General features: G+C 40.3%; 1 protein-coding gene across 1 annotated transcript in view; it reads right to left on the bottom strand.

Annotated features, from left to right (window-relative positions):
- The window catches only part of ZNHIT6 (zinc finger, HIT-type containing 6), a 35,063-nt gene that overhangs the window by 8,880 nt on the left and 950 nt on the right, over nucleotides 1-25,233 (bottom strand). Inside the window, exons 2-9 of the mRNA XM_009333888.1 lie at nucleotides 25,102-25,218; nucleotides 23,678-23,765; nucleotides 23,482-23,588; nucleotides 23,311-23,396; nucleotides 21,878-21,981; nucleotides 12,508-12,576; nucleotides 11,618-11,698; nucleotides 11,015-11,095 (exon numbers count right to left, since the gene is read on the bottom strand). Coding sequence (XP_009332163.1) covers nucleotides 11,015-11,095; nucleotides 11,618-11,698; nucleotides 12,508-12,576; nucleotides 21,878-21,981; nucleotides 23,311-23,396; nucleotides 23,482-23,588; nucleotides 23,678-23,765; nucleotides 25,102-25,218 — 733 coding nt within the window. The remainder of the gene's footprint in view (nucleotides 1-11,014; nucleotides 11,096-11,617; nucleotides 11,699-12,507; nucleotides 12,577-21,877; nucleotides 21,982-23,310; nucleotides 23,397-23,481; nucleotides 23,589-23,677; nucleotides 23,766-25,101; nucleotides 25,219-25,233) is intronic.

The raw sequence follows: 25,233 nt of genomic DNA, 5'->3' as shown, positions 1-25,233 counted from the left end.
CATCACAACAAGCTCCCCTCAAATGGAGCCTGTGGCTATCATCGCAGTGGCGTAACTTGTCTCCATGAATTCAGACAGCAGGAAATTCCCTGCTGATCAGGTTTTCCTGAATGTCATCTACAGGAACTTCGATTTTAATAATAATAAAGAAAAATCTGCAATCTGGAATTAAAGATAAATTGTAACCATGTCATTTCTTTAGTTTAGTCTTCTAGACACTGAAAAGAGAACAAACAAGTTTTAACCACTTAAATAATTGTAAATATTACTAAAATGCATATTTGTATAATGATGTTCATAATTTTCCTGTGAGAGAGATCAACTAAAACCCTTGCACATATTTTAAACAAAGATGATTTTTCTTCCTAGAACTGAGTGGAAACATCGAGGTATTTACTTGGCATAATTCAGATACAATAAATCATGCTATCTATTTTGGGCCTAGTCCTAAAAATCCACAGTCAAACTTCTGCTAACTTATGGGAAGAACTCCCCCCCCCCCCGGAAACAAAGGAGGGTAGCATTTCCTAGGTATCTGCATTTGCCTAGAAGAGAGCAGAGACTGGGTACAGCATTTAAAGTCTCTCCCAAGCACTCATTCTGAAGTGCTGCAGCACAGCAAAGATAATAACTAACAGATGGACTTTCATTCCTAAGTGGTGAATAACCTCTTCGTGTGGTTATGATTTGGTGAACATGGAAGTAGTGAAAGGCACTCTTGAATTAGCTATGAAAGGAAAGTTATATGGCAGAAAGTAAACACAACGTATTGAAATAATGTGCAATTTTTATATTTAGCCTTGTCACTAGAATTCTGACATTCTAAAAATCTGGAACACGGTGAATTTTGTTAGTCCGTATGTGTGAAAAAGAATTAGAAAATTCAACAAGCAAAAAAGCAGAGACCCTAGAAACAAAAAAAAAGGAAGTGACTTGCCATAACACTTCTCTTGTAACTAATTCTTATCAACAGCTGAACAATATGAAAGACTACTCTGCTTGAACACTCTTTTAAGGAAGGGGGGTGGGAACCAAGTTCAAGTTAATATTTTGATATGAAAAAAATTATACTACAGTTTACACAAATATTTTAAAACCTGCTAGCTCCTCCTTCCACTCTTGGTGGTATGGTTTTTCTCCCGATGTAGGGCTTCCATAATTTGCCTTAACAAATGTTCACTAACCTCTCCTCCATACCTTCATAGCTCAGCCTATACCAATACAGACCAGATGCCTGGCCCATCCCTTTTCAAGTCAGATCCCCATCTTAAGTAACACTTCCACCACAGATGTCCTTTTTCTGAAAAAAAGCAAAACTAGGACAAGAAACCTTCTCTCAGCAACCATTTGGGCCCACAAGTCCTGCTAGGAACCAACTTAAAAAGCCCAGGAAGAAAAGTTGCCAGCATACCAGGAAAGCATCTCACACATTATCACCATCTCCTAACTATACCTACATACACAAAATACATAAAGGCACTTCCAAATAGCAAGAAAAACCATGAAGCTGTTCCTTTTCCTTGCCATATTTTGGCCATAGATCATCCTCAAACAAAGACCGTATTAAGACAAGCTGTAACAATATGTGGTCTCCTCTCTTTTACGGGCCGTAAGAGGCGCGCTCCACTAGAGAAATCTAAGAACTGCTGAAAACTACGGTGAAGAAAACACACCCCAAACCACAAAAAACTTCTTCTTACAAACATATTTCAAGGAGTTAAAACACCCTGGAAGAAAAAAAGTAACACCCAGGTGAAGACAGCAGGAACACCAATTGCCACCTAAATTATTTGGCACAATAGTAGATGTCCAGAAAGATTTAATGGTTTGTTCACTTCTGCCCTAGAAAATATACAAAACACTTAACGGAAAGAAAAGATAAGCAAAATAAGACTACAAGTATGTCACCGTAGAAGCACAAAGGCTGTCCTTGTTTATACCCCTTGAGAATGAGGCAATTGCACAAAGAGAAAAACACAGTAAAAGTTGTTTAATGAAAATCATGGAAAAATATATCGATTGATGGCAAAACCCATAAAGCAGATAAGGCATCTGTCTGCTGCAACAATTTAGTGGACTGAGCATTAAGAGTGATGTGGTAAAAGGATTCAGGATGCACAATAACGATGTAAAGATTAACTCAAGTACAAACCATTGGGCATCTTTTAGTTATGGGAGAAAGTACCACAAAACAGAAGGAAAATGTGAAACTAGCTAACGGCAGTTTCTTGGATTCAGCAGAATTTGGTTCAAAGAATACAGAAGTAAAGTGATACTGAATTTCGAGAAAGCAAATACTTTCCCCATCTTGTAAGACATAATGAAAAGAAGTAACAAAATCCAGCACCAGTAAAGACGCTGCAATTCAAGTGCATCAGAGCAATAGTTCTTTACACATACAAGAATTTACTTACTTTGCGAAGCCAGGCAGCTTTACAAACTGCTCAAAAGCTCAGGGTTTACAAATATTCAAGTGGTATATAGCAGACATACCGAAAAAGGGTATACCACAATCATGTAAGGCTACTATATGACTGAGATGAAGAAACAAAAACAGCCTAATGAGTTCATGATAGCCAGAAGGCCTAAAGGGAGTATGAAATGTCACAAGGGAAAAATTATTAAAAAGAGAGTGGGTTGACTACTGAAGATGAATGCCTGAAGTTTCAAAAGCTGAAAAGATATTAGTGGCATCTTTAGTACAAGTGAAAGCGGTGGGTGGTTCCCCAAAAATGCAGGGAAGTCAAAATACGTAACTTGTACCATTAATAAAATACTGGCATGATCACAGAGAGAAAGCGAATGTCATAACTCTACTTTAATTACAGTACTTCTGTTACACAGCCTCATGAAACATTAACGTAAGTAATTTTAGAGGTGGGGGGTGTACCAAAGAATACCAAAGGATGCAATGAAAAACCCTTAGTACGTCAAGTTCAGAAAACTAATAGGTCAAATCTCATTTGACAACTTACATTAATGTAACTAAGCAGTGCACTGATAAAATAAACAGAAATATAAAGGTGATGAGAAATCAGTCCTTGTAAATTGGCTGTAATAACTTTTGTTATTACACTTGGGTTAATCTAATGAACCTCCACTTCAGGAACAGGAAGAATTGATACTTCTGTAATTTCAGATCCCTAGATAGCAAATTCCAACTTTCAAATTTAGCTCATATGGAGATAGTCTGAATACCTCTAACACTCTGTACTAAACGGTGGAAACATATCCACAAATTTATACTTATTTGCGTGGGAATCACAATGCCACAAACCTTCCATTAAGGGGTTACTAATGCTTTACAATGAAAAGGAAAAGCTATGAAATAAACAAATTATTTTCTTGGCAAACAAGCAGGAAGGTCAATTCCTTCCTTGGCGAGGTCGAAACAATCAGCCCCGGCTCATTTCCGTCAAGAAAGAGAAAAAACAGAGGGATTCCCCTTTGGCAGCTTCAGAGGAAATAACAAGTTTTCTCCTTCCTGACTGGAAGATGAAGAGGTTCTCCTCTACTCCGCCTTTGCGAAAACGCTGATGGCTGCGCTGCCATGTTTCACAGCACCGCAGCTTCCAAGTTCAGCCTGTCGCTTCAACCGCCCTCAAAAGTGAACGAATTTGTATCTTCTCTCCTAGAAGCCTCTTACTCCAGCCTCCCCATGCTGCCCGGTCCCCAAAATTGAGAAACTTGGCTAACTTTAAGTCAGCATCTCACTGTGTCTTTTCTTCCAAGAAACTAGCAGCAAAACCTCTTTTTCCTTCAGAAAAATATTTTAACAGCAACCCAGACAAATACAGTAGAATTAAACCCCTTGATACATCTCACAACACTTATGCTGGACCGGAATAGGACAAATGGTTTGAACATTGTTTCTGCTCCACAGCCCATTTTTACCAGCTCCTTCCTGCAGCCATGGGGCAACAGATTATTCGACAGGGTTGTTCCAACCGCAGTCTTTTCTTAGACTTCATGGCCGGTCTTCTTGCCTTCAAGTCTGCCTTGTATGTGCATGCTACACAGTACATGGACTTCCATGAAGGTGCGTTCCATACTATGCATATGTTACATAGTACATACAGTCAGGCAAGTTCCTCTCTGCTCCCTAGGAGAGATGGCGGGCTGGAGCAAACTGCAAGATTAGTTCTTGAAACAGCCTTTCCTAGATGCACACTTCCTCAGAGAGAGGAGAGAAAATCTGCCTGTGCATATGCTGGGTATGCTGCTCCCATGCTTCGAGCCCTGTTATGATGCAGAGGAGAGGCGACTGCATACAGTTTTCTTTATGTTTTAGAATTTGGTGTCTGCCTACCTGCTTTGCAAGCATGAAGGGTCTGAAGGTCTTCAGGTCTGCCTGTGGTGCTTACAGAACACCGCTAGATGACTAGCCAGGACAAACCACTGGCTGAAGCCAACGCTAACACTTTTATTGTTATCCTCCACCTCTTTACTTACTCACATATTCCTCCTCCGTAAGTGGCCTGGATCTAACTTGCTCCAACACAGACTGCAGAATTTTGGAGCGGAGGCTATAATTTCAAATAAATCTTTGTGCAATAGGCGTCTCAGTCGGTGACTCTCTAGCTGGGACGCTCCAGAAACCCTAATGCAATACCATTAATTATAAAACAGTTCATCAAAAAGAATTCAGCATGGGTTACAAAACGCTGGATTGTTACTTTAAAAAACAGGCGCCTACTGGTTCATAAAGGAATCCCTTTCAAGAAAAAAAATGAATGATTGCTCAAGATAGTAAGATGGACAAACTCTGGGTTTTTTGATATCATCCCAAAAATCTTCTCAAAGGTCAAGTAATTGTAGTTAGACATCATAAACATTTAGCTATGCATGCTACAGATTCAGACCATACATACTTCTCATACTCAGCAATGACTAGTTTTCTGCTTGCGTAATACAGGATTTCAATGAAAAATGTAAGTAGATAGGAAGGAAAAGTGACTATTTTTTACAGTAAAAGCTGCATATCCTGGCATCTGTTGCTCTGCATCACTTTTGTGAGCAGAGAGACTAATGCTCAGTTAAAGAAGGAGCAAGTGAAAAATGACACTGAAATGGCTGCAGTAACGGAAGTAGAAAGCCCGAAATGACCTACAAGAAAACCTAACATAAGAAAAGCTGAAGTTTTCATAAAAAAACCCCACAAAACAAAACCCAACACTCTGGGAAAAAACAGCAGCAAGTATTAATACACAGGAGCGCTGTGTTTAAGAAACGGACTACAGACCAAATTCTATTTCCCCTCGAACAGTACGAAGTCGCCAGAGCCTGACTGCAGTTGTGCAGCGAAGAATGACTATTGTAAGCTAGCTCCCTGCTTTTGTAAAGCTGGCAGAGCTGCTTTTGTGCCAGCTGCTGCGAGCTAGAGAGGAGTAATGAATTCTACTGTCAATCTTCTGCTGGCACAGGTTAAAGCCAGCTTGGGGTCTATTCCAACTCATGCCAACGCCAGCAGTTCAGCCAGGGATTTGTATCCTTAATTCCTGTCTCATGTATACCACGTACTACACAAATGTGAAGAGAAATTGCTTCCTAAGGAAGGCTAGAGAGTCTTAAATAAACCACCCCACGCTTTTCAACATTTGCAGAAAATGCAGAGGAGGAAATAATGATTGAAATGTGCCAATTCTAGTATATTTGTTTTGCTAGATGAAGTAGTATTTTTGAAATGAGGTCATAATATGATAAAAAGAACTGATAGCAGTAATACAGGATTTTGTATGGCAAATACAAATAGCAGTAAGTTTTTTAAAGCAACTGAGTTATGTATGAAAAGGAGAAAGCAAAGACTATAAGCTCTGTTGGTTTTACATGAAGTTATTCACAAATTATAATACAGAATGAAGTGCCCTAGGAAGATGGTATGAAAAATTAAGGAAAAAATTAACACTATCAATATTTGAGGCTATCTGCAACGTATTTAAATATAACAGTTTTTGATAATCTTAAAAATCACTGACAAAACAGGTATCTAATAGACATTTTTAATGACAGGAAAATAAATAATCCAATACGAATACAACATTTAAAAAGATTTGATTCCATTACATTTATATTATTCTTTGAATTCCAAGACGGTTTTCTAAAAGTCTGTTGGCATATTTGCACATACTAAAGCAAAAAACTTACTTCATCTTCCTAAATCTATTACTGTGACTACTGCGACCTACTAATGTGATCTAACCCTCAGTTATTTAAAAACAATAGACTACAAAAGAAAATTCTCTTTGAGCACAGAACACAGTCATCCAAGGAAATAACTCTCATTTCTGCCAGCTGATCTTGAGACAGGGAAGTGCTCCAAAATTACTAACATCATCCAGCCTTCTGGGAAGCAACTGCATTGGATCAGTTAAAGCAAAATAAGCGTTCACCGCCACAAAGCAATGGCCTTTAGTAGAGAAGAACCTCTGATACTTGTTTAGCAGATTTTCTTCCCTGTGGTCCACACGAATTAAGTGGCAAACATGCCAGTATTCTCATGTGCACCAGCCAATGTCACCACAGAGAGTAAGAAGCCCTTTGATGTTGGAGCTGGTACAAAAATGCTTTTGATATAAAAACCAATGCTACAACTGATTCTATATACATCCCTGTACGGTGTGGCAGTTTTACAACAGGAAAGCTACAGGATACAGTCTGTTATTGCTCTGTACTCCAGCTCCTTGAAGGATATGGTCCATTGAAAGCAGTGGGCTTTGCAAAGCTTTTAAGGCCAACCAGATTTTTAGATTAAAATATCTACTGTAAACCAAGTCTGTTGCAGTTATTTCTCTTCTAGAAATAGGATCATCTTACACAATAAGGATGAGTAAATAAGTTATCCATTAAATATCTGTAGTTACGAAAAAAGCAACAACTCTGACCATTAACTTACTTATAACAAATATCAAGGGTCTGTTGAATTTAGGAATTCTTTTTTTGGGGAGTTGGTTTGGTTTTTTTTTTTGTTACACAAAGCCTAATAAGGCAATTCTCAGGAAAATAAGAAGGTGTATTTCCCAAACCAGATTGTATAATTTGGCAGTTGCATCTTTCCTTTCCTTAGTGGAAAAAGCAATACTCTTACCATATGAAGTCACTTTGAAGGCATCCCAAATAAAGGACTGAAGACAGTGAGGACACTAATTTATCCTGAAGAAAGAAAAGACTACTTTATAAAAGAATGTAGACTGTGAAAATCATCCAAGAGGCAGCAGTTAAACCTTTCTTGGAACAGTTACAGCCAAGGAGAGAATGGACACCAACCACCAACTAAATATTGCATAACAGGTGATAGAGGCAAGCACCACCAAACAGAGAACTATTATAACCCATTCCAACGCAGATTTTTTCCAAACCAAGGTTTTAAAGGAAGAAGAGAGTTGTGTAACACTCCTTTCAAACCCTCCTTCATAAGGTTCCTTATAAAGTAAGTGCAAGTCAATGAGAAGACTATCAAGTGGTATAACAGTTACAGAGAGTTAGGTGACAGGTAGGGAGGAGAGGACATGAGGAGAGATTATGCTTTAGGTTACTCCAAGTAATTGTGAAGTGCTACCAATTCATGCTGAAAGCAATTCTTACAAGCTGGTTTTAGGGAAGACAGAAATAAGAGCTTATCACAAAGTTATCTAAGAACTGTCACCACTGATGATAAAAGGCATCTAGCAAGAAGAAAGCAAGCACCGTGTTGTTTGGCAGCTATCCATGATATCTGCACACCAGTGGATTTATCCAGTTGCTTTCTGAAGTTCCCCAGAACTCCTGTGAGGAAGCAGAAATCTGTACTACATGGCTAATTTATATTTCTGGAGAAAGAAAAAAAGAAAAGTCAAAAAATTTAAAGCATTCTGCAAAGGACCTTCAAACTAAAAGGGCCATTTACTGTGAAACACAGAAAACAGCCAAAACTAAACCACAAACTCCTGTTTCATAAACAATTGCAGGAAATACTAAAATCCTTCTGTAACATACTTATCATAATTGTTTTTTATTATATGTAACTGTAACTATAAGAAGTATTTTTTTCAAAAGTATTTTTTCTGTTATGCCTAAAAACATCATCTGATTCAACAACATATATTTACAGCCCTTCTATTATCTAGTGCTTGTGCAGAAGGAGCTTTTCTGGTGGGCACAGGGGAAGTTTTGGATAACACAACATTCACGTAGACTTCCATGTATTAGTAGACTACACCAAACCTACTCCTCCAGTCTGCCCACGGAGTGACAGCAGAGGATTTTGCCATCCAGGAACATACAGCCTAAAATCATGCAGAATGAGGTGGCATAGGATGAGAAATTACTCTGAGCTGACAGTGGCACTCAAGGCTACAGCTCCCCACTGTTAAAGAAACGTGGATAAAGAAACGTGAGAGAGCTCTGGCTGCACTCAGCTTTTGTTCCACGCTGAACACCACTAAGCGGCAAGCCGGTCCCGTACAATCACAAGTACTTCCACTGCAGTTCCAGGTATTGATTTACAGAATGAGAGCCATAAACCTCAAATTATTTTAACTGGGGGGGACAGAGATGGCGACCGGGTGGGGGAGGGGGTGGCAAAAGGAGAAGAAATCAAAGTAAATTCTCTCTTACTTAACTGTAATGCAACGACAGTAAAAATTTAAATTCCCTCTTAGAGCCTTTGTCACAACAACTACACTGGCATAACCACGCTGAGAGCGCCTGCTGGCAGAGACACAGCTTATGTCGACAGAAGATGCTTTTCTGCTGACACAGCAGTCCCATCATTTCAAACAAACTTTGTTCTTTCTTTTCAGAAGTGGAATTTTCTTTCAATATGCTGCTTCCTTGACCTGTCTGCACTGCCACAGCTGGGCCTGCTCCACCACCTTATATGAAAAGATTCACGTGTGAGGAGTTGCATTCCTCGAGTCAAAAAACTTTTCTATTTTAACTTTCTACATGTTTTTTTAAACTTCACATTCACTAAGTGTGGTAAATACTAATTACTGTGACTTTAATATCAACCAACGTAGTTGATTCTGGGAATACAGATGAGGCTCAAACTTAAATATCCTTAAGTGTAGCAGAACTCCTGAGATTCTTCTAAAAAGCTTCATGAAAAAGAATTCCCTCTCAACAAATCTGTGAGCCAAGGAAGCAATATACAGATTTCAGAAGAGGAAAATAGTTAAGTAACAAGAAATTGATGAGCACAAGAGACGGTCCACTTTGATACTAAATTGGTTTCTTTCCCAAGCCTTCTATGCAACTTACATACCCTACTTCGAAAGATTAAAGGTGAACTTTACCTGCTCTTACAAAAGCACCTTTTTCTTCCTTTCTAAAAAAAAAAAATAAAAAAAGAAAAACCCACCTGTGTATAAATTACTGTATTTTAAAAATACAAATGAATATTCAATATCATTGCTTGAATACTGCCTTTCCAATCACGTACTGCAAGAAGATGTACAGCAGTAACACACTGAATGCATTTTCAGTTTTTTCTGCATTAACTGGAGTTAATTACTTGAGAAAGGGACAGAGGTTGTTCATGTGCTGGGAATCTGTCCTGAGTACCACTATTAACAGATGAGCAGAAGAGGCTGTTAAAAATATTTTAAAAACGGGAAGTTGTTTCTGATCTCATTTCCCGGCGCTGAGCTCTGTAAGGGCTTCTTTACATGGGTGCAACAGGACATAGAACCTGTATGGCTAAAGTGCCTGTGCTGAACAGCCCTTCATGGAGCACCGGGAAATACAGTAGAAAGACAGAGAACTGAGCAAACTTCATTTGCCCAGGTGCTTCTGCAGTGAGCTTTCCAGGGTAGCTCACAGTATCAGCATTTCTAAATTTTCCCCCTGAACACCCACAATTTGGCTATTCTTGAATTAAATGGAAATCAGTCCAGACATCTCACTTAAAACCAACAGGTTTCTAGCTGACAACTCTGATGGCAAATGTTACAACTGCATTTCAAATAACAATTGCAAAGAGGGGAAAAAAAAAATATCAAAACCACAAAGGAGTTTGGGGCTTGAATTTCAAAGTACGTTACACATTTTTGAATAGTACTTACTGGGAAAAAATACAGCACAAACAGGAAGCTCAGTTATAACTAAAATGTTTTTAATATATCTTTTTTTCCCCTTAGAAATAATACACCATGCTTCAGGGAAGCATATTATTTACATTTGTTACATCTGAAGAAAAGAACGTACTTTAAGAATCCTAACTAGGAATCACTGGTCAACCACAATAAGCTATGATATTGAGCTGGTACATTGTTACTTTTCAGTAACAATGACAACAGGGTGGAGTGTTCAAAATGGTATTTATACCAACAAAAATTATTTCTTTAAAGTTTAATTTTGAAGTTCAAGATTATTGTCTGTTCTGGAAACAAAGAAAACAATTCTGCACAAGTCTGAATTCTGGAGACTTAAAAGCCCACACCCAGAAATATGGTAACATGAAGAGTGATGAGCTAGTAACTTTGAGAAAAATGTGTTATTTCAAATGCAGCGACTGGATGCTGATAAGCACATAATTTTTGCTGCAGTGATTTAAAAAAACAGCTCTCCTCAATTATCACTTCAACCCTCTTGGTTAGGTTAACATATCCACAGAGGAACTTGCAGAAGGGAATGGATGTCTACATTTCTGCTGGTCAATACAGTAATTTAGCATTATAACACAAACCCGCCTTTACTGCAGACATTGTTACATTTGCATGGACCGCTGCTGAAGCAGCTCAGGTACAGGCACACTCACTATTCCACCAATTTAGCTGTGAGTGCCCTAGCTTCTTAAATTGTCCAAGTATGAGTCAGCTAAATTTACTACTCAGTAATTGCACAGAAATTTCAGTGTTGACATATTAAAAGACAAAGAAATAACATTTTTGCTGAATAATTTTTAAGATGGCTGGTAATGACTCACTGAAGTTTAATCCATGAGATTATGTAATCTCCATTTGTAATATTAAAGACTACGAAACATATTATTTGTTATTTTTAAGTAATAAGCACACAAACTGAAGAACCACCTTACCTGATAGAGTTTTGTTTCCTGTTTTCTATTTTCATTAAAATTTGTACGTCTGACTGAGGAGAAACCGTATAGATTTTTAATCTGAAAAAAGAAGAATATGCGACAGAGATGAAGAAACAATGATGTACAATGACTTTTATTCCTATCATCCGTAAAAGATGGATCTCTTTTGCATGTCAACAGCCAAAAGTATGTATTTCTTCATACAGACAATAATTTGCCACATACTAAGTATTTCAATAAGTGAGGGCTATAATTACCAGTACGTTTTTTCTAATTACTCCAAAGGAAAGGTTCACCGTCACCCTCACTGAGGTTAATTATGGTTACATTTTTTAGAATTACAGTTGCTTTATTTGATCTTTATGCCACTAGTCAATTTCTTTATCTTTTCCTGGTTTAAATTTGGTGGCTACACTCCAGGGTCAGTTAGGTGGTGAACGTTAGGATGGTTTTCATCACAGGAATTAAAGATGTACTGCTGACTGGGAACTCAGCTCTGCATGCTGAAAGTGCAGCTAGTTTAAGCCATTTTTTCAGAACCGTTCCCTTCTTTTATTAGTGCATCAGACGAACTAGGCAGAAAAGTTATTCAATACACACCTTTGACAAACTACAGGATCTGACTCCACTGGATCAATGTACGGCTTAAGGATATCAGCAAGCGTTTTATCATCAGGCACCCTTTCACCAAAGATAAAAATTGAATACATAAGGCATGGTTCATCATGTAAACAAAAATCTATTATCTGAGTCATTTGGAGGAAGCTGTATATTTGCATGCTGCAGTGGCACAACTGAGTAGTTTACGGGAGAATCATAAGTGTGTATCAATACAGCATAGGTAATTGACAGATTTATCTCAATTTCAACACTGGGACTTCACTGGCATCTACAAGGAGTAAACAGATGCGTATCTCTAGTTTCTAACCCTGCAGCAGAAACACGCTGTTCCTACAGCCCTAGAAGTCGACGAGGGCATACTTCTCATCCCCCCCCAGGCTAGGAAAAAAGGAGAAAGATTTGTCAACAAAAGCTTATTTTTTGGCCTTCGCAAAACGCGCTTGTGGGATTTCCTACGAAGCAAACAATGCAACCATTTCATCCTGTAAGAAGGTCAGTTCCAGTGTGCAGGCGAGGAGGGATGGCAAATCTTGCTGAACGTCTGCTCCATGAGAACAGAATATATTAGGTGTACAGGATATCGCTATCACGAATATACAAGCTGCTCTGTTTACATAGAGAAAAGGACTAGCAATCAAACATTTTGCCTGATTTGAAAAGCCTGCTAGCTTTCAAAGAGGAAAGGACTACGCAACTTTTAAGTTCGGGGGGGTTTTTTCAATTTAAATGTCCTTTTAATTAAGACTAAAAATAATATTCGAGTTTACCTTGTATAATAGAAATAGTTAAGAACTGATCAAAATATCTTGCAGTTCAATTTCAGCAGACTAATTTAAACTTTATAAAAATCTGTTTTTCAAGCTCTGTACCCTTTTAAAGTGTATTCAGCATGACAGTGAGGAAATACGAGCTTCAAATGCCAGTAGAACTTTTTCTCCCTGAAAAGAAAAAGAAATGCATATTCTTAACGTTAGCTGGTAACTACTACTTGTTTTTTCTATAATAAGTCTCGGTAGCCTATGACATGAGTGCAGAAGAAAATATACAGTCAATATTTTGAATTGCATTTTCAAAGAGTAAAAGGGACATGCAGAGAACCTGAGAGGCGCTTTGAAAGATGCACTGCTCCCAGATCCTCCTGAATTTCAAGTCCTCACGGGTTAAAAATCTGTTCCTTACAAATACAGGTAAGATGTCACCAATTAACTCATCAACAGCATTTCACATTTTAAAAGGAAGTTATCTTCCAGCTGACTTTCTATATGTATAGAAAAGGATTTTAATCAGGGTAGATATTAAACCTGCCCTTTAATTTCAGAAAAGGAAAATGCTTTTTGCGTATCACCCAGGACAGGTTGCCAAACCTGTGCAACAATAATAGCCAGAGGTCCCAGCTGAGGCCAGGTTCTACATAAAATAGGGGACTCAACTTTTCACAGCAGTGATCGCCTAAATAGAAAACGTGTCACGGGCAGGGAGGGAAGCTGCATTTTGGCATAACATGGATAACAAAAGTTGGAAAGAGTAAGTGTTTTACAGGAAGATGAGGAAGCTTTTGGTAGAGACCAAAATTGATGTCATGTTCCCTTCTCCAGTTTGTTAGTTTTAAGACCCATCTTCCCTTTCCAGCTAGCATAATTAATACCTGAGAATAGAAGCTACTGAAGCATGGTTCCAGTGCAGTATCATCTTAAGAAAGGCAGTATTACCTACAGGATACTTCGCTAGATTAGGAAATCTCCTTTTGCCTTTTTACTCATCTGCAGAAATGCTGCTGAAGTCGATACTGACTTAAGACAAAGCATTTTTCCTCTCATTGCTCCAAATTCTCCCATTTGTTACGGTGAATGTAACAATATTTTTCTAAAAGAAATCTCCTGAGAAAAAGCACAGTCTAAAAGGTAGGTGGATGGCCCTTTGCTCTGGTTCAGAATTTTACACTCATGACAAACAGTAAAGATTTGGAAGAGGAAAGAGGGAACTACTACCATTTAGAAATCAGAGGCCAGATGTCTGTGTGAAGCACAGGAACATCTAATGGTACTCCCACCCTTTTTTTTTTTTTTTTTTTTTTTTTAAACACTACTTAAGACCTATGAATCATTATATCCAGGATAATCACCATCAGTTATGCAAAGATTCTGGTACTACAATTAAAAGTAAACACAGTGTTGTTCCAACATGTTAACTTGTTTATCAGGCAGATGAAACATTATCCAGCACGTTCTAGCTGGCTGCAGAAACAAGTATACGTGCATCCAGCAGCAAAACAGTAAACAAATTAGCTGCTAAGTTCAATTAACTAGGATACCAATTTTTAAATGCAAGCACTTTATAAAAAGTGCTCTTATCAAATAAATAATCATTCCCTTATCTAGTTATTCCTAGGAGAAAACTGAGCTTTACAGCTGAACTATACTGCCTGTAGTACAAGTAAAATCAGAAGTGTTAGCAGCTGACATAGTAGCTTGCCTCATGACTTCTATGCCATTTTGCATATTGGTATGATACTGTCTTAAATTACCAAACTGAAAAAGGTTTTGAAATAACTCAAAATCAGTGAGTGGAATTTTTGAAGTTTTTTGCAAGATGAGTGAAACAAGGTTTTGCAGTTCTTCATCTTGACAGCTGAGGGATGCATCTACGCTACCGTATGCACAGAACAAACTGGAGTATCGACAGGGTTATGGAAGCAGTTCAATTGACTTGCGATTAACAAGCTGGTGATTCCTCTCTCAGACATGTTAGTATCTGGCATTTAACATGGCAAGGTATTAATTCAAAGCACCTTCTCAAGGAGACTTTAGTAAAAGTTGGTAATCTTTAGACATAGAAATAGGGTCACAATCATTAGCTGCAGGAATCATAGAATCATTAAGGTTGGAAGAGACCTCCAAGATCATCGAGTCCAACCATCAACCCAACAACACCATACCCACTAAACCATGTCCCTAAGCGCCTCATCTACCCGTTTTTTAAATACTTCCAGGGATGGTGACTCAACCACTTCCCTGGGCAGCCTCTTCCAATGTTTAACCACTCTTTCAGTAAAGACATTTTTCCTCATGTCCAATCTAAACCTCCCCTGGTGCAACTTGAGGCCATTTCCTCTCGTCCTTTCGCCAGTTACTTGGGAGAAGAGACCAACACCCACCTCGCTACAGCCTCCTTTCAGGTAGTTGTAGAGAGCGATGAGGTCTCCCCTCAGCCTCCTTTTCTCCAGGCTAAACAACCCCAGCTCCCTCAGCTGCTCCTCATCAGACTTGTTCTCCAGACCCCTCACCAGCCTCGTTGCCCTTCTCTGGACACGTTCCAACATCTCAACATCCTTCTTGTAGTGAGGGGCCCAAAACTGAACACAGTATTCGAGGTGCGGCCTCACCAGTGCCGAGTACAGGGGCACGATCACTTCCCTGCTCCTGCTGGAATTAATGCCCAACATTAACGATGGGCACATTTATTAAAATACTTACAAGGACTGTTCAGATGCGTTTTTTGTTGTATGTTATCAACTAAAATGAGGCTTTCTAGCATTTTTTCATTTAACTCATCATCTTCCACAAATTATTTCAAACAGGCCATGTTTATCTACTCTAAGTGACCAACCCTTCCTGTGATAACAGACTTTCTTTCTGTCAAATTTTTAAATCAAGACAGCCAAAGCAATGTGAGTACTGCAGATCTCCCTCTCCCAAGAGGAAACAGACAAACCATGACAGAGCTCACAGAAACATGTATGTGGCCTAGAGGGCTGTCTCTAACACAGGCACTTGAAAAAGAAATGTTCCAGACGTACTTCTAGCTATCTGCTACCTGTTGTTAGGAATACTCTTTACGTGTCTGCAGAAACGGTCGTCACACAGCACATTCTGATTTCACATGCAAGACCAGTTCCCTGTGGGCTCACTGAGGCAGACTCAGCTCATCACTGCAGCTGTATAATCAGCTTAAGAGGGATCTTTTCAGACTTTCGTCCTCCCTCCCCCTTCCATGCACAATCTGCTCTATGGAATAGTGCACAGAAAAGCTATGAATCGGGGAGCCTGAACACGGAAGCTAAAAGGAACATTCCTTGTCAAAAAGTTTCACTTTGGAAAAAAAGAAATGTTGATTTTTTTTCAACGTGCTAACACTGAAACTGAAGCTAATTACTTCATCTCTCTTCCAAGTACTCTTGCCTGAAAGCAAATGGCAAGCAGAAGGAAGTAAGGTAGATTAAGAACTGGGTAGAAGGAGGCAAGGAAAAAAGCAGCTTAGAATTGGAATAACCTCATACTCTTTGCTGTACAATGAAGTCTTGAAAAACAACCTGCTGGGTGCCTGTTATTAAGTGAAGCATCCCTCACCATCGCCGATCTCTGCCCAGTTAGAGAACTTGATGTCAACCGTAGATGCTATCAAAGCTGCTTCACAACAAGTTCTGATTAAAATTAGATATCCTGGCTCCAGATCTCACTGACTTCATTTTCCATTATGGCTCACTGGGGTAGTATTTCCTTCAAATACAACTGACATGTACTATGTTCATTTTCTAAATGAAAATGCTTAATTGAGTAAGTCATCTGCAGTTGAGTAACAGCTCACTGCACGAAGTGTTCCATGCCGCTCAGCTGCCATGGAACGCCACTCCACGGTTTTCTTGAATACCAAGGCACTGACTATAAAACTACCGAACGGCAGAGATCTGGATGAGGCACAAGCACATCCTCGATGTCAGTAAAAGCAGCATCATAGCCCATCCCTGCATTGCCTAGCTTCACATCCTCTTTTGGCTACTTCAGAAGCATGGAAACTGATCAGAGGGAAAAAGCGGAGCCAAGCACCGCTTCCTCTGCATGAGATGTAGCTGTAAATTATGTTCAGAAGCGCACAGGCTGTTTTGCAATTGCTGTTCTTCTACAGCAAAGTAACTGTCTCCCTTTCATTTCTCCTAAAACTTCAAAAAAATTATTTTCTATAATCAACTGTAGTTTTCACAGAACTACATGTAAAAGGTTTTTAAATCTTTCACAGCAACAACTGAAAGATTTTTATTTCTGATGTTACAAAGACAGCAGCAGTACATACAAAGTGGCTGTTACCTTCAGCTAGCTCTCAGGACAACTGCAAAAATTCTCACCATCTTTTATAGTTAATGCAGCACCTAGGAAGACGCTCCAAGTACTGTGGGTGTAGGCAGCACAGCTGCTGGGAATTAAAGGACAGATCTACAAAGGATTCTGGGACTTGGACATACCAGCGAAGGGCCTTGGCATATTTTTAGAAGGGTCCAATGTTTACATATTTCTTAAAACATTTATTAAATATCTCATAGAGCTTAACTTTCTTACCTAGGTTTCCTCTGAACAGTCAACTTTGCCTAGATTGCAGTAGAAGGTTTTATGTACATAAAACCTTTTTAAACGTGTGTATTTATATGTAAAATAAAATATATGGACAAAAAAATTCCAAATTCATCACATCTTAAGATACCAGTTGCAGTTCTGGCTCTGCAGAAGCACTTCACTGCCAGCCTGTCAAAGATAGCGATTCACTGATGACTTTGTTTCTGTTTAGCAACTAATATTCTTAAAATGTTTTAAAAATTGTATACAGGACATCTTACATCAAAGTGCAAATACTGTAGTATTTCCTGTCTGTTATTTTGAATTGATAAAAGAGATGAAAAGGACATAAAGAAGTTTAATGAAGGACCAGTTATCCTCTAATTTGACAATACCCAGTACCCTCACCTAATGCACTGAAGTCTAATTGAAATACTGGGCGTTCAGTATCTACAACTTTGGATAATAATGCCTTTCTCAACTTTCTTAAGCAATGAAGTTTCAGCCAAAGTAAGTGACTAGATTATCTCGTGGATTAAAAACCCCAACATTTAAAATAAGAGAACATGGAGAAGTGTGATGATTTCATCCCCCCTGCCCCCCCAAACGCTGTGTTCCTAGCACCAGATTGACTCTGTTGCACTTCTAACAGCAGCACACAAAAGAGGATGTCTCCATTTTCTTGAAACCTGGTCAAGCTAATTCTTGGATTTGATGTATAAACAGTAAAACTGAAATATTTCTACTGAATGTTCACATGTTTCCTAGTTACAGTAAACAGCAAGACAATCAATGAAGAGACTGAAGTGCACTTCTTTGGAACACATATGGCCTTCTATCAAGGGGCCTCCCAACAGCAGGAGATGTTACTAACCATATGTGTTGCAATAATCAAACAGGCCGGGCTTGAACTGAGAGTTCTGTGTAAATCAAAGGGACACTGTCAAGGCTGAGTAACCCAAACTGTAATAACCTTTAAAGAATAAAACTACTGTCCTCTTTAACTTCTGCAAATAAACAAAATTACCATCAGATTCACTATGAGAATAAAACATTTCAGTTGCTAAAAAAAAGAAAAAAACAAATCTCAGGTACAGAACTCAGTCAGTACTCATCTTCACATGGGGATGTTCTGAAAAGCTACTGATTTACTGAAATGCATGAACACCCTGCTCTCTGATCACTCCAGAGTAGCATTCCTTCACCTGGGAACTTACTTCGGTGGGTCCTAGAAAGCAAGCAAAACTATGTTCTAAGAAACAACTAAATTCAAGTTTAACAGCTCCAACAGTGTAACATTAGCCCAAAACTCAGCTCAGATAACTCCTTGGTAAATTCTCAAGATCAGCAACACTTCAAACAACTAATTTTAATTATCCCTACCCAGCTAAGGATTAGAGTTGACATTTTAGGGCTTTCAGGTATACCTCAAAGTAGCTTCTGTAACACTAATGATCTCTTAACTGATGCTAATCCCAAATCTCCACACTGTATTTTGTCCTCGGAATTAAATCCAAGAAGAGAGATAATGAAAAAGATTCCTTCTTCTCCCACATGTATCATCTGATCAAATGCTCCCAAGCTGCAGGCATGCCTTCCACCAGGGAAGGAGACTCGTAGCCCCCTGGCCCCTCTTGGCAGGGAGGAGAGGTAAGAAGGATTTTGTCTGGGAGGTGCCGTGAACGGAGCAGGGAGGAAGCTGGGTGGAGATGCCTATGACAGCGTAAGCAGCAGGGAGGGTTGGAGCAAGGCAGCACAGACTGCAGAGCTGAGGGAGCTGCACTGCCCCATTTCAGCTTCTCACGGCTTTCATCATCTCCCACCAGGGAACCAGGAGCCACGGAGCCGCAAGCTCCCTCCCCTCTTCCCGTTTGCCCTGCTGGCTGGAGCTCCCCAGTTGCTGCCCCAGCCCTCGTCCCAACCTGGTCACAATCTCCACCCCTTTCCCAAAGGCTCTCTATCCCAGCAGGCCTCCCCAACTCCACGGCAGCATGTGTCCAGAAGGGGAACTATCACTTCTATTGGAAAATAAGGGCACCACAGGAAAGGTAGGGTGATGCAGCACATTAAAAATAATTTGTGAATAAGGCATCCTAAACCATCTCTAAGTCAGACGTCCCGTGAGTTCACAAACTGGACTCAGACTCTACTTTCTAATGACCCTCCATTATCTAGATATTCAATATTACCAGTTAGCCTAATCCATGTGTTGCCCAGCATTGGCACGTATGCTTTCACAACATCGAATTTAGCAAACAAACTAATGGAAACCAGGAAATGAAGAGTCTGGTTAACACATCCAAACAACCACTGATCTGTCCTCTGGAGCTGGCAGGGGCAGGGGATGACACAAGAATACATCTCATACTTCCTAGTTTTGGATTACTCTAATTCCTGCCTTGTACAGCCTAACAGCTTGGCTCACATGGAGAATGTGAAGAGGACACCGAAGATGACTGTCCTCAGCTTTCCAAGCACATACGTAGTGCAGCTTCCAACCTCCACCCTCTGGAGCAACCCCCCTACAAATCTCAACTGACAAACAGCATGAGAAGGGGTTCAGATCTACAGAAGAGTAGACACGCCAGACTCTGACCCCTGTCAGGTGTAAAGCTAATATAAAGCAACTATTTGCACAGCTTTACCCCATTTGAATGTAATCTTCAACAAAACGTCATGGGTGTCATGGAGTCACATGGGATAGGTGTTAAATGGCTGATACTCACTGGTTCGATCAAACCTGAGGTTTGGTTCCTCAGGAATACATGTAAAGAGAGTAAGCAAAACATGCCAATTAAAAAAAGAAAAAAGAAAAACAAAGGTTAATGTTTAATCTGCCTCACTGAATTCAAACAGCCCATTGCTGCGTGAGTAACAGTAGCAGCAAGACAGAGGAAACATGTCCGTTGTGTAGTACTCACTGAGCATATTCCATGCCCCTGGACAGCATTTACAGGAAAGAGACAGTTCCTTCCTAGCCTCTTAAGAGCGGAGAACATTATCATGTTCTTTCTGATGGGATGTGGAAGTCCCAGAAAGGCTAGCATCCCAAAACAACAACAAAAAACACACCCCAGGACTTCACGATTGACAAAAACCAGTAAGGTGTTCTCCCAGACAGCTTGTGAAATACTTCCATGCCTATTTGCCAATAAGTCACCTTCCTTGCCCCATCCTCTTAGTTTTTAAATCTGCTTCTGTTAAACAACATAAAGCATGACACACGTGGAAGCGTAACCTGCTCAAAGCTTAATTTGTTCCCAACGCAAGCTACACTTCAGTATGTACCCAAGAAGGCTTTCTAGAGAAAAAGAACTGAAAAACATGGTATGTGAAGGCAAATTTCTGTCAGTGCAGCATTGCACCACGCCCAGGATCTTCCCAATAGTGCCAAACCTCCCGTATCTGTGCCTTTCCTGTTCTTCTGTCCTTCTCTTAGCTGCTGATCCCAGCATCCCTGGGCTTTCTGCACTTGCTCCAGCTCTTAAAGACTACTCCTTACCCCACACCCCTAAGGGTGTTGATGTTGTTTTATATCCACAACACTGAGGAAATTCCCCAGGAAAGTTAAACTCGGGTTTAAGCCTGAGATACTTCAACAGCACAAGACTAGCACAAGATACCTGTAAAAGGTAGAGCATGTGGCCAAGGAAAAGAAAGTCAGTGCAGAGGCAGACAGCCTCTGCTCACATGACTAACATCTGCAAGGCTTGGGGCTATCCCCTGGTCTGTTCTGAGGGGAGAGCCTCAGTGATGTATAAATTTGGGGCAGAGGAGCAAATGCCCCAGATTTCCTTTCTTTCCATTGATCCACCCTGGGTTTTCTCTAGCAGAACTGGTAAAATACGTAACTTTAAAAGGTTACACTTCTACATCTATTTTATGCCTTATGTTCTGCTAAAAATTAATTTACCTGCAAAAACCAAAAAACTGTGCTTTTGCCCCAGAACAGAAGAAATGACACAGGCAAGTCTGTTGAGCAGTTTCTCAGGTTGGTTATTACTTTGTCAGAGAGAGACACCTGGTGGCTAGTCAGTCCTCGGCCACCGGCACCTCGCTCTGCCAGACAGCGTGCTTCACATCAGCGTTTGTACATCTCCGAGAAGAGGGAAAAACGCATCCTGAAAGCAGAACTTGCCACCAAAACTAAGACCATGAAGAAAACAAGCAGAGGAGCCATCAGGGGTAGCTGGCACAGCTGACTACTGTGAGAAGCTCAGAAGGCATTTATATTTGCTCCCAGCAGATCATCGAGCTGAACTCTAGACGGGTTTCCTGCCATAATGAAGTATTTTGTGATTTTTTTTTTTATTTTTTATTTTTACTGTGGAAATACTTTAAAATACAAACTCTGGATATCAGAGAAAACCCACAGAGTGGATAAAGGGAAGAACATTTAAAGTCGTCTTAGCCTTTTTCCCGAATTCATATCTGTCTGTCTGTGCCGTATTGAGCATCCACATCCTCCAGCATAGCACCTCCTAGCACGGCATGCAACAGAGATAACTGTATTGGAAGCACCTCTTCAGACTTAAAGTCAGCCTTTCTAGAGAGAGGGATTTTTGCAATCATTCTACATCAATCCTCGATCATAAACCTTTAAAGAAGTGTTTTCTTTTTCCAGCAACAAAACTCGATGTTAATTAAAAGATGGAAAAACACAACAGCACTGATTCTTCCGCCTGTTACTCAATGTTGGTATTGTTCAAAACAAAGTATGAATTGCATAAGCTGTTAAACTGAGCCTAAAAAATGAAAACCTGCAGCATGAAATATTAAATCTAGATAGCTTTTGTGAAAAAATCGTGCACCCAACAGATTTTAAAAGCAAGCGTATCGGTATGAATTCAGATTCTCATCGTTATGTGTTCAGTGAAAACAAAATATTGCTGACTGTAACCAACTGAAGACTCACATGCAGTTGAAGGTTGTTGAATTTTCTCTTCTTTTTGTAAATCCAATGGGCAGCGTTCTCAGGTCGATATTACACCTTCGAGCTTTGTTTCTCAAGCAATATAACTAGTAAAAAATAAAAACATTTTTTTCTTAAATCTGAATAATATATTCAAAACTTGAAGGTTAAACAATGAGAGAGTAATGCTAACAGGAATTACGGGAAAATTGTAGAAAAGGACACATTTAATGAAGTACTTTCTTTGACTTTTAAAAAAAACATAACGAATGAAAAGGTTAATGAATTAAGCCCAGAAACTATCTGAAACGTTTTCAGGTGAAGTTTTTCGATGGTTAAAAAACAACATGCCAATGACCTGTTGACAGTGAAAGTTCTTTAACATACCATGAAAGCCACAGACAGCCACTGTGGGTGTAATACCACCCATGGAGCCGTTTTTTGGGCTACAACCCCGCTAGGAGAAGGGATGCACAAGCACCGTCTCAGCCACTCCGACGAATTCCAATTTGGAGGTAGCACTAAGGATATCATCCCGCAAGCCTGCCTAGTACCACACCCTAAAAACTGCCACCTATGTAGCATCTCACCATCTTCAGCGCATGTTTTCAAGACATGACGGTGATACGTACACACAGAGAGCGTGACTTCAGCCTGAGAGAAAGCTGGACTCTTCCGAATTTACTTTGTCATCAACATGACTTCTCTCCAGCTGAGTTTAGTGCTATATCTAAGGATACCTTCACAAGCCTGGAAAACAACATGGCCCTGATGCCCTTCTGTGACACATCAATGAGTCAAAGTATTTTGGAGTGGGTTTTGTTTTTCTGGGTTTTTTTCCTCCCCCCCGCCCCTGATCTTGGTCTTCGCAGTTTATCGTCATGGGACTTTCAGGAAATGTCATACATTTCTGTAATCTCATTAATGCTTTACTGGAGTTGGAGGAGTTTCAACAGAAATCCCCTCTCACCCTTAGAAGGCTGGCTTTTACTTCACTGTTGCGTAGACTTATTCCTTGCAGAACTCTAGTTGCCTTCATTTGGTATATGGGGAAGTATGTAATAATTTTTAGGCAATTAATAAATCCGCTGTTTACCTGGGAATTTTGTACATAAAAATTCAAAAAAGTTGTGGAGGTGGAAGGAAACATTCAGGCTTTCTTAACACACATCTATCATCAAACAGCAAGAGTGGTCATGCATGAATTTTAAGAATGTACGCTGTTAGCAATTTATTCTCCTAAACAATGGGATGTAGCCATCAATACTATTATTACACAAACCTAGAGACTTCTTTTGATTTCTGGCTCTAAAATTCAGGGTCATTCGTACCTTCGTAAGAGAGAGATCAGCTCTGAAATCTGCATTGGAACTGCCTCAGTGGGAATTCAAAGGTAGTCAACCTTCAACAGACCAAGTTGCTAATTTAAAACTTACAAGTTTTTTTGTTGTTGGACTATGCACAGTAGGATGTCGAGCAGCAGCATCAGCTGTCCTTCCTACATCTTCCAGGAAACGATAATCTGAAGGTAAAAAAAGAACCAGGAAAAATGTAGTGCTAACTTAGTAAAACCAATGAATTTCAGAAAGCACAAGGAATATTCTTACCACTCAAAAGGTTCAAGTCAGTAAATTCATTTACAGAGACAAATGCCGTTTTATCCCTGACTCCATTACAGCTCAGTGCAAGCTTATGTTTCTTTACGCACAATAGACTGAAATGACAAAAAGAAAAACATTAACATGCCACGTTCAGCACGAGTGGGGAAAAAACCCAAAACAGTTTAATTTGGATCACAGATACCTGCACGAATATTTCATGCATCGTGGACATCTGTACTTAGCTTCCTCTTCACTACATGTTTCACATCTGAAAGAAGTAAAAAGCACCTCTTAATAATACGGCATCTTTGTTCCTGACTGGCCAGGGAAGGTGCCTGCTCAACAACCAGGCGCTATGCCATCAATCGGCATTTTCAGGAAAAGTTATCTGAACCTTGAAAGAAGAAAGAGAAAATACAAATACCCTGGACTAGATAAGATGGCAGACAAAATAACACAAGCTATGGGGAATATCTCCAAACAAATACAGGGGTCTTACCTATACTAAACCACACTGCAGATGCTTGAAAGAAAGAAAAAACCCCCACGCTAACTGCAGAGTTGGAAGCATAGCAAGGCTGTACCGGTTTATGCTTTGTGGCCTGGCTGTATCAGTGCTTTTCTCCATTTACATCACCTGTAACCCGCATCGTACCACGCTGGCTTATAATACTCCCAGTTTTAGGCAGACGGAAAATAAACGTCGAGGATTCACACTAAAACCTGAACACTGCATCCCGTTTTTTCAGTGAAACAGAAAAACCACAACAATACAGTCAGGAAAACTTCTGGCTGTTAGCAGTGCAAACCCCAAAGTCAGGGAACCTCTCAGGCACAACATGTAAGCTTTATGGATACAGCTAACAAATATTATCTCATGGAAAGAAATTCCTCTACAAATATAATCTTCTGCTTTTTAACTAGGCTATTACAACAGATGTTTCTCTTGTTCTTAGGAAAAAGTTTTGATATATTAACTGAAACAACCATCGCTTTTCGTTTATTTTTAACTCGGACAAACGGGGAAGGGAAATAACCCTCCCCCCCACCAGTAAAGTTTTCAAGAGCGGCACAAACCCACCACTTCCAACCACCAGAGGAACCATGTAAGCCTCGAAGCACTGTCCCTCCTCTCCCCGCCACGCGCCCGCTGACAGCGGAGGCGCGGAGGACAGGCGCAGCAGTACCACCCCCCGATGAGGAGGGGGCTCCGCGTACTGGCAGCACAAAGTATTGTAAGAACGGGGAAAAGCTCTGAAGAAGGATCCCTTTCTTTCCTCTTTTTCCCGCGTCCCCGCGGCGCCCACCGCGCGGCAGTCGTTTCATCCAGCCGCGATGCCAGAGAGAAAACTTCGCCACGCGTCCCCGGCGTGCAGACCCCAAGGGACACGCAGAAGCAGGGAGGGGGCTCCGCGTACTGGCAGCACAAAGTATTGTAAGAACGGGGAAAAGCTCTGAAGAAGGATCCCTTTCTTTCCTCTTTTTCCCGCGTCCCCGCGGCGCCCACCGCGCGGCAGTCGTTTCATCCAGCCGCGATGCCAGAGAGAAAACTTCGCCACGCGTCCCCGGCGTGCAGACCCCAAGGGACACGCAGAAGCAGGCGCTGCTACCTCGGACAGAACTCACCCCCCGTCCCGGCCAGGCGAAAAGGGGGCTGCCCCCTCACCCCGGCGCGGTAACGCCCATCGCGGCGAAGGCTACTCCTCTCCAAACACACCGAGGAGAAACGAGAAGGCGCGGGGGCTGCAGGGCAGAAGG

The sequence above is a fragment of the Pygoscelis adeliae genome, unplaced genomic scaffold (assembly GCF_000699105.1).
Source record: "Pygoscelis adeliae isolate BGI_AS28 unplaced genomic scaffold, ASM69910v1 Scaffold10, whole genome shotgun sequence".
Taxonomy (NCBI): Eukaryota; Metazoa; Chordata; class Aves; order Sphenisciformes; family Spheniscidae; genus Pygoscelis; species Pygoscelis adeliae.
The sequence above is the reverse complement of the archived record's forward strand: the minus strand, read 5'-3'. Positions and strand labels throughout refer to the sequence as shown.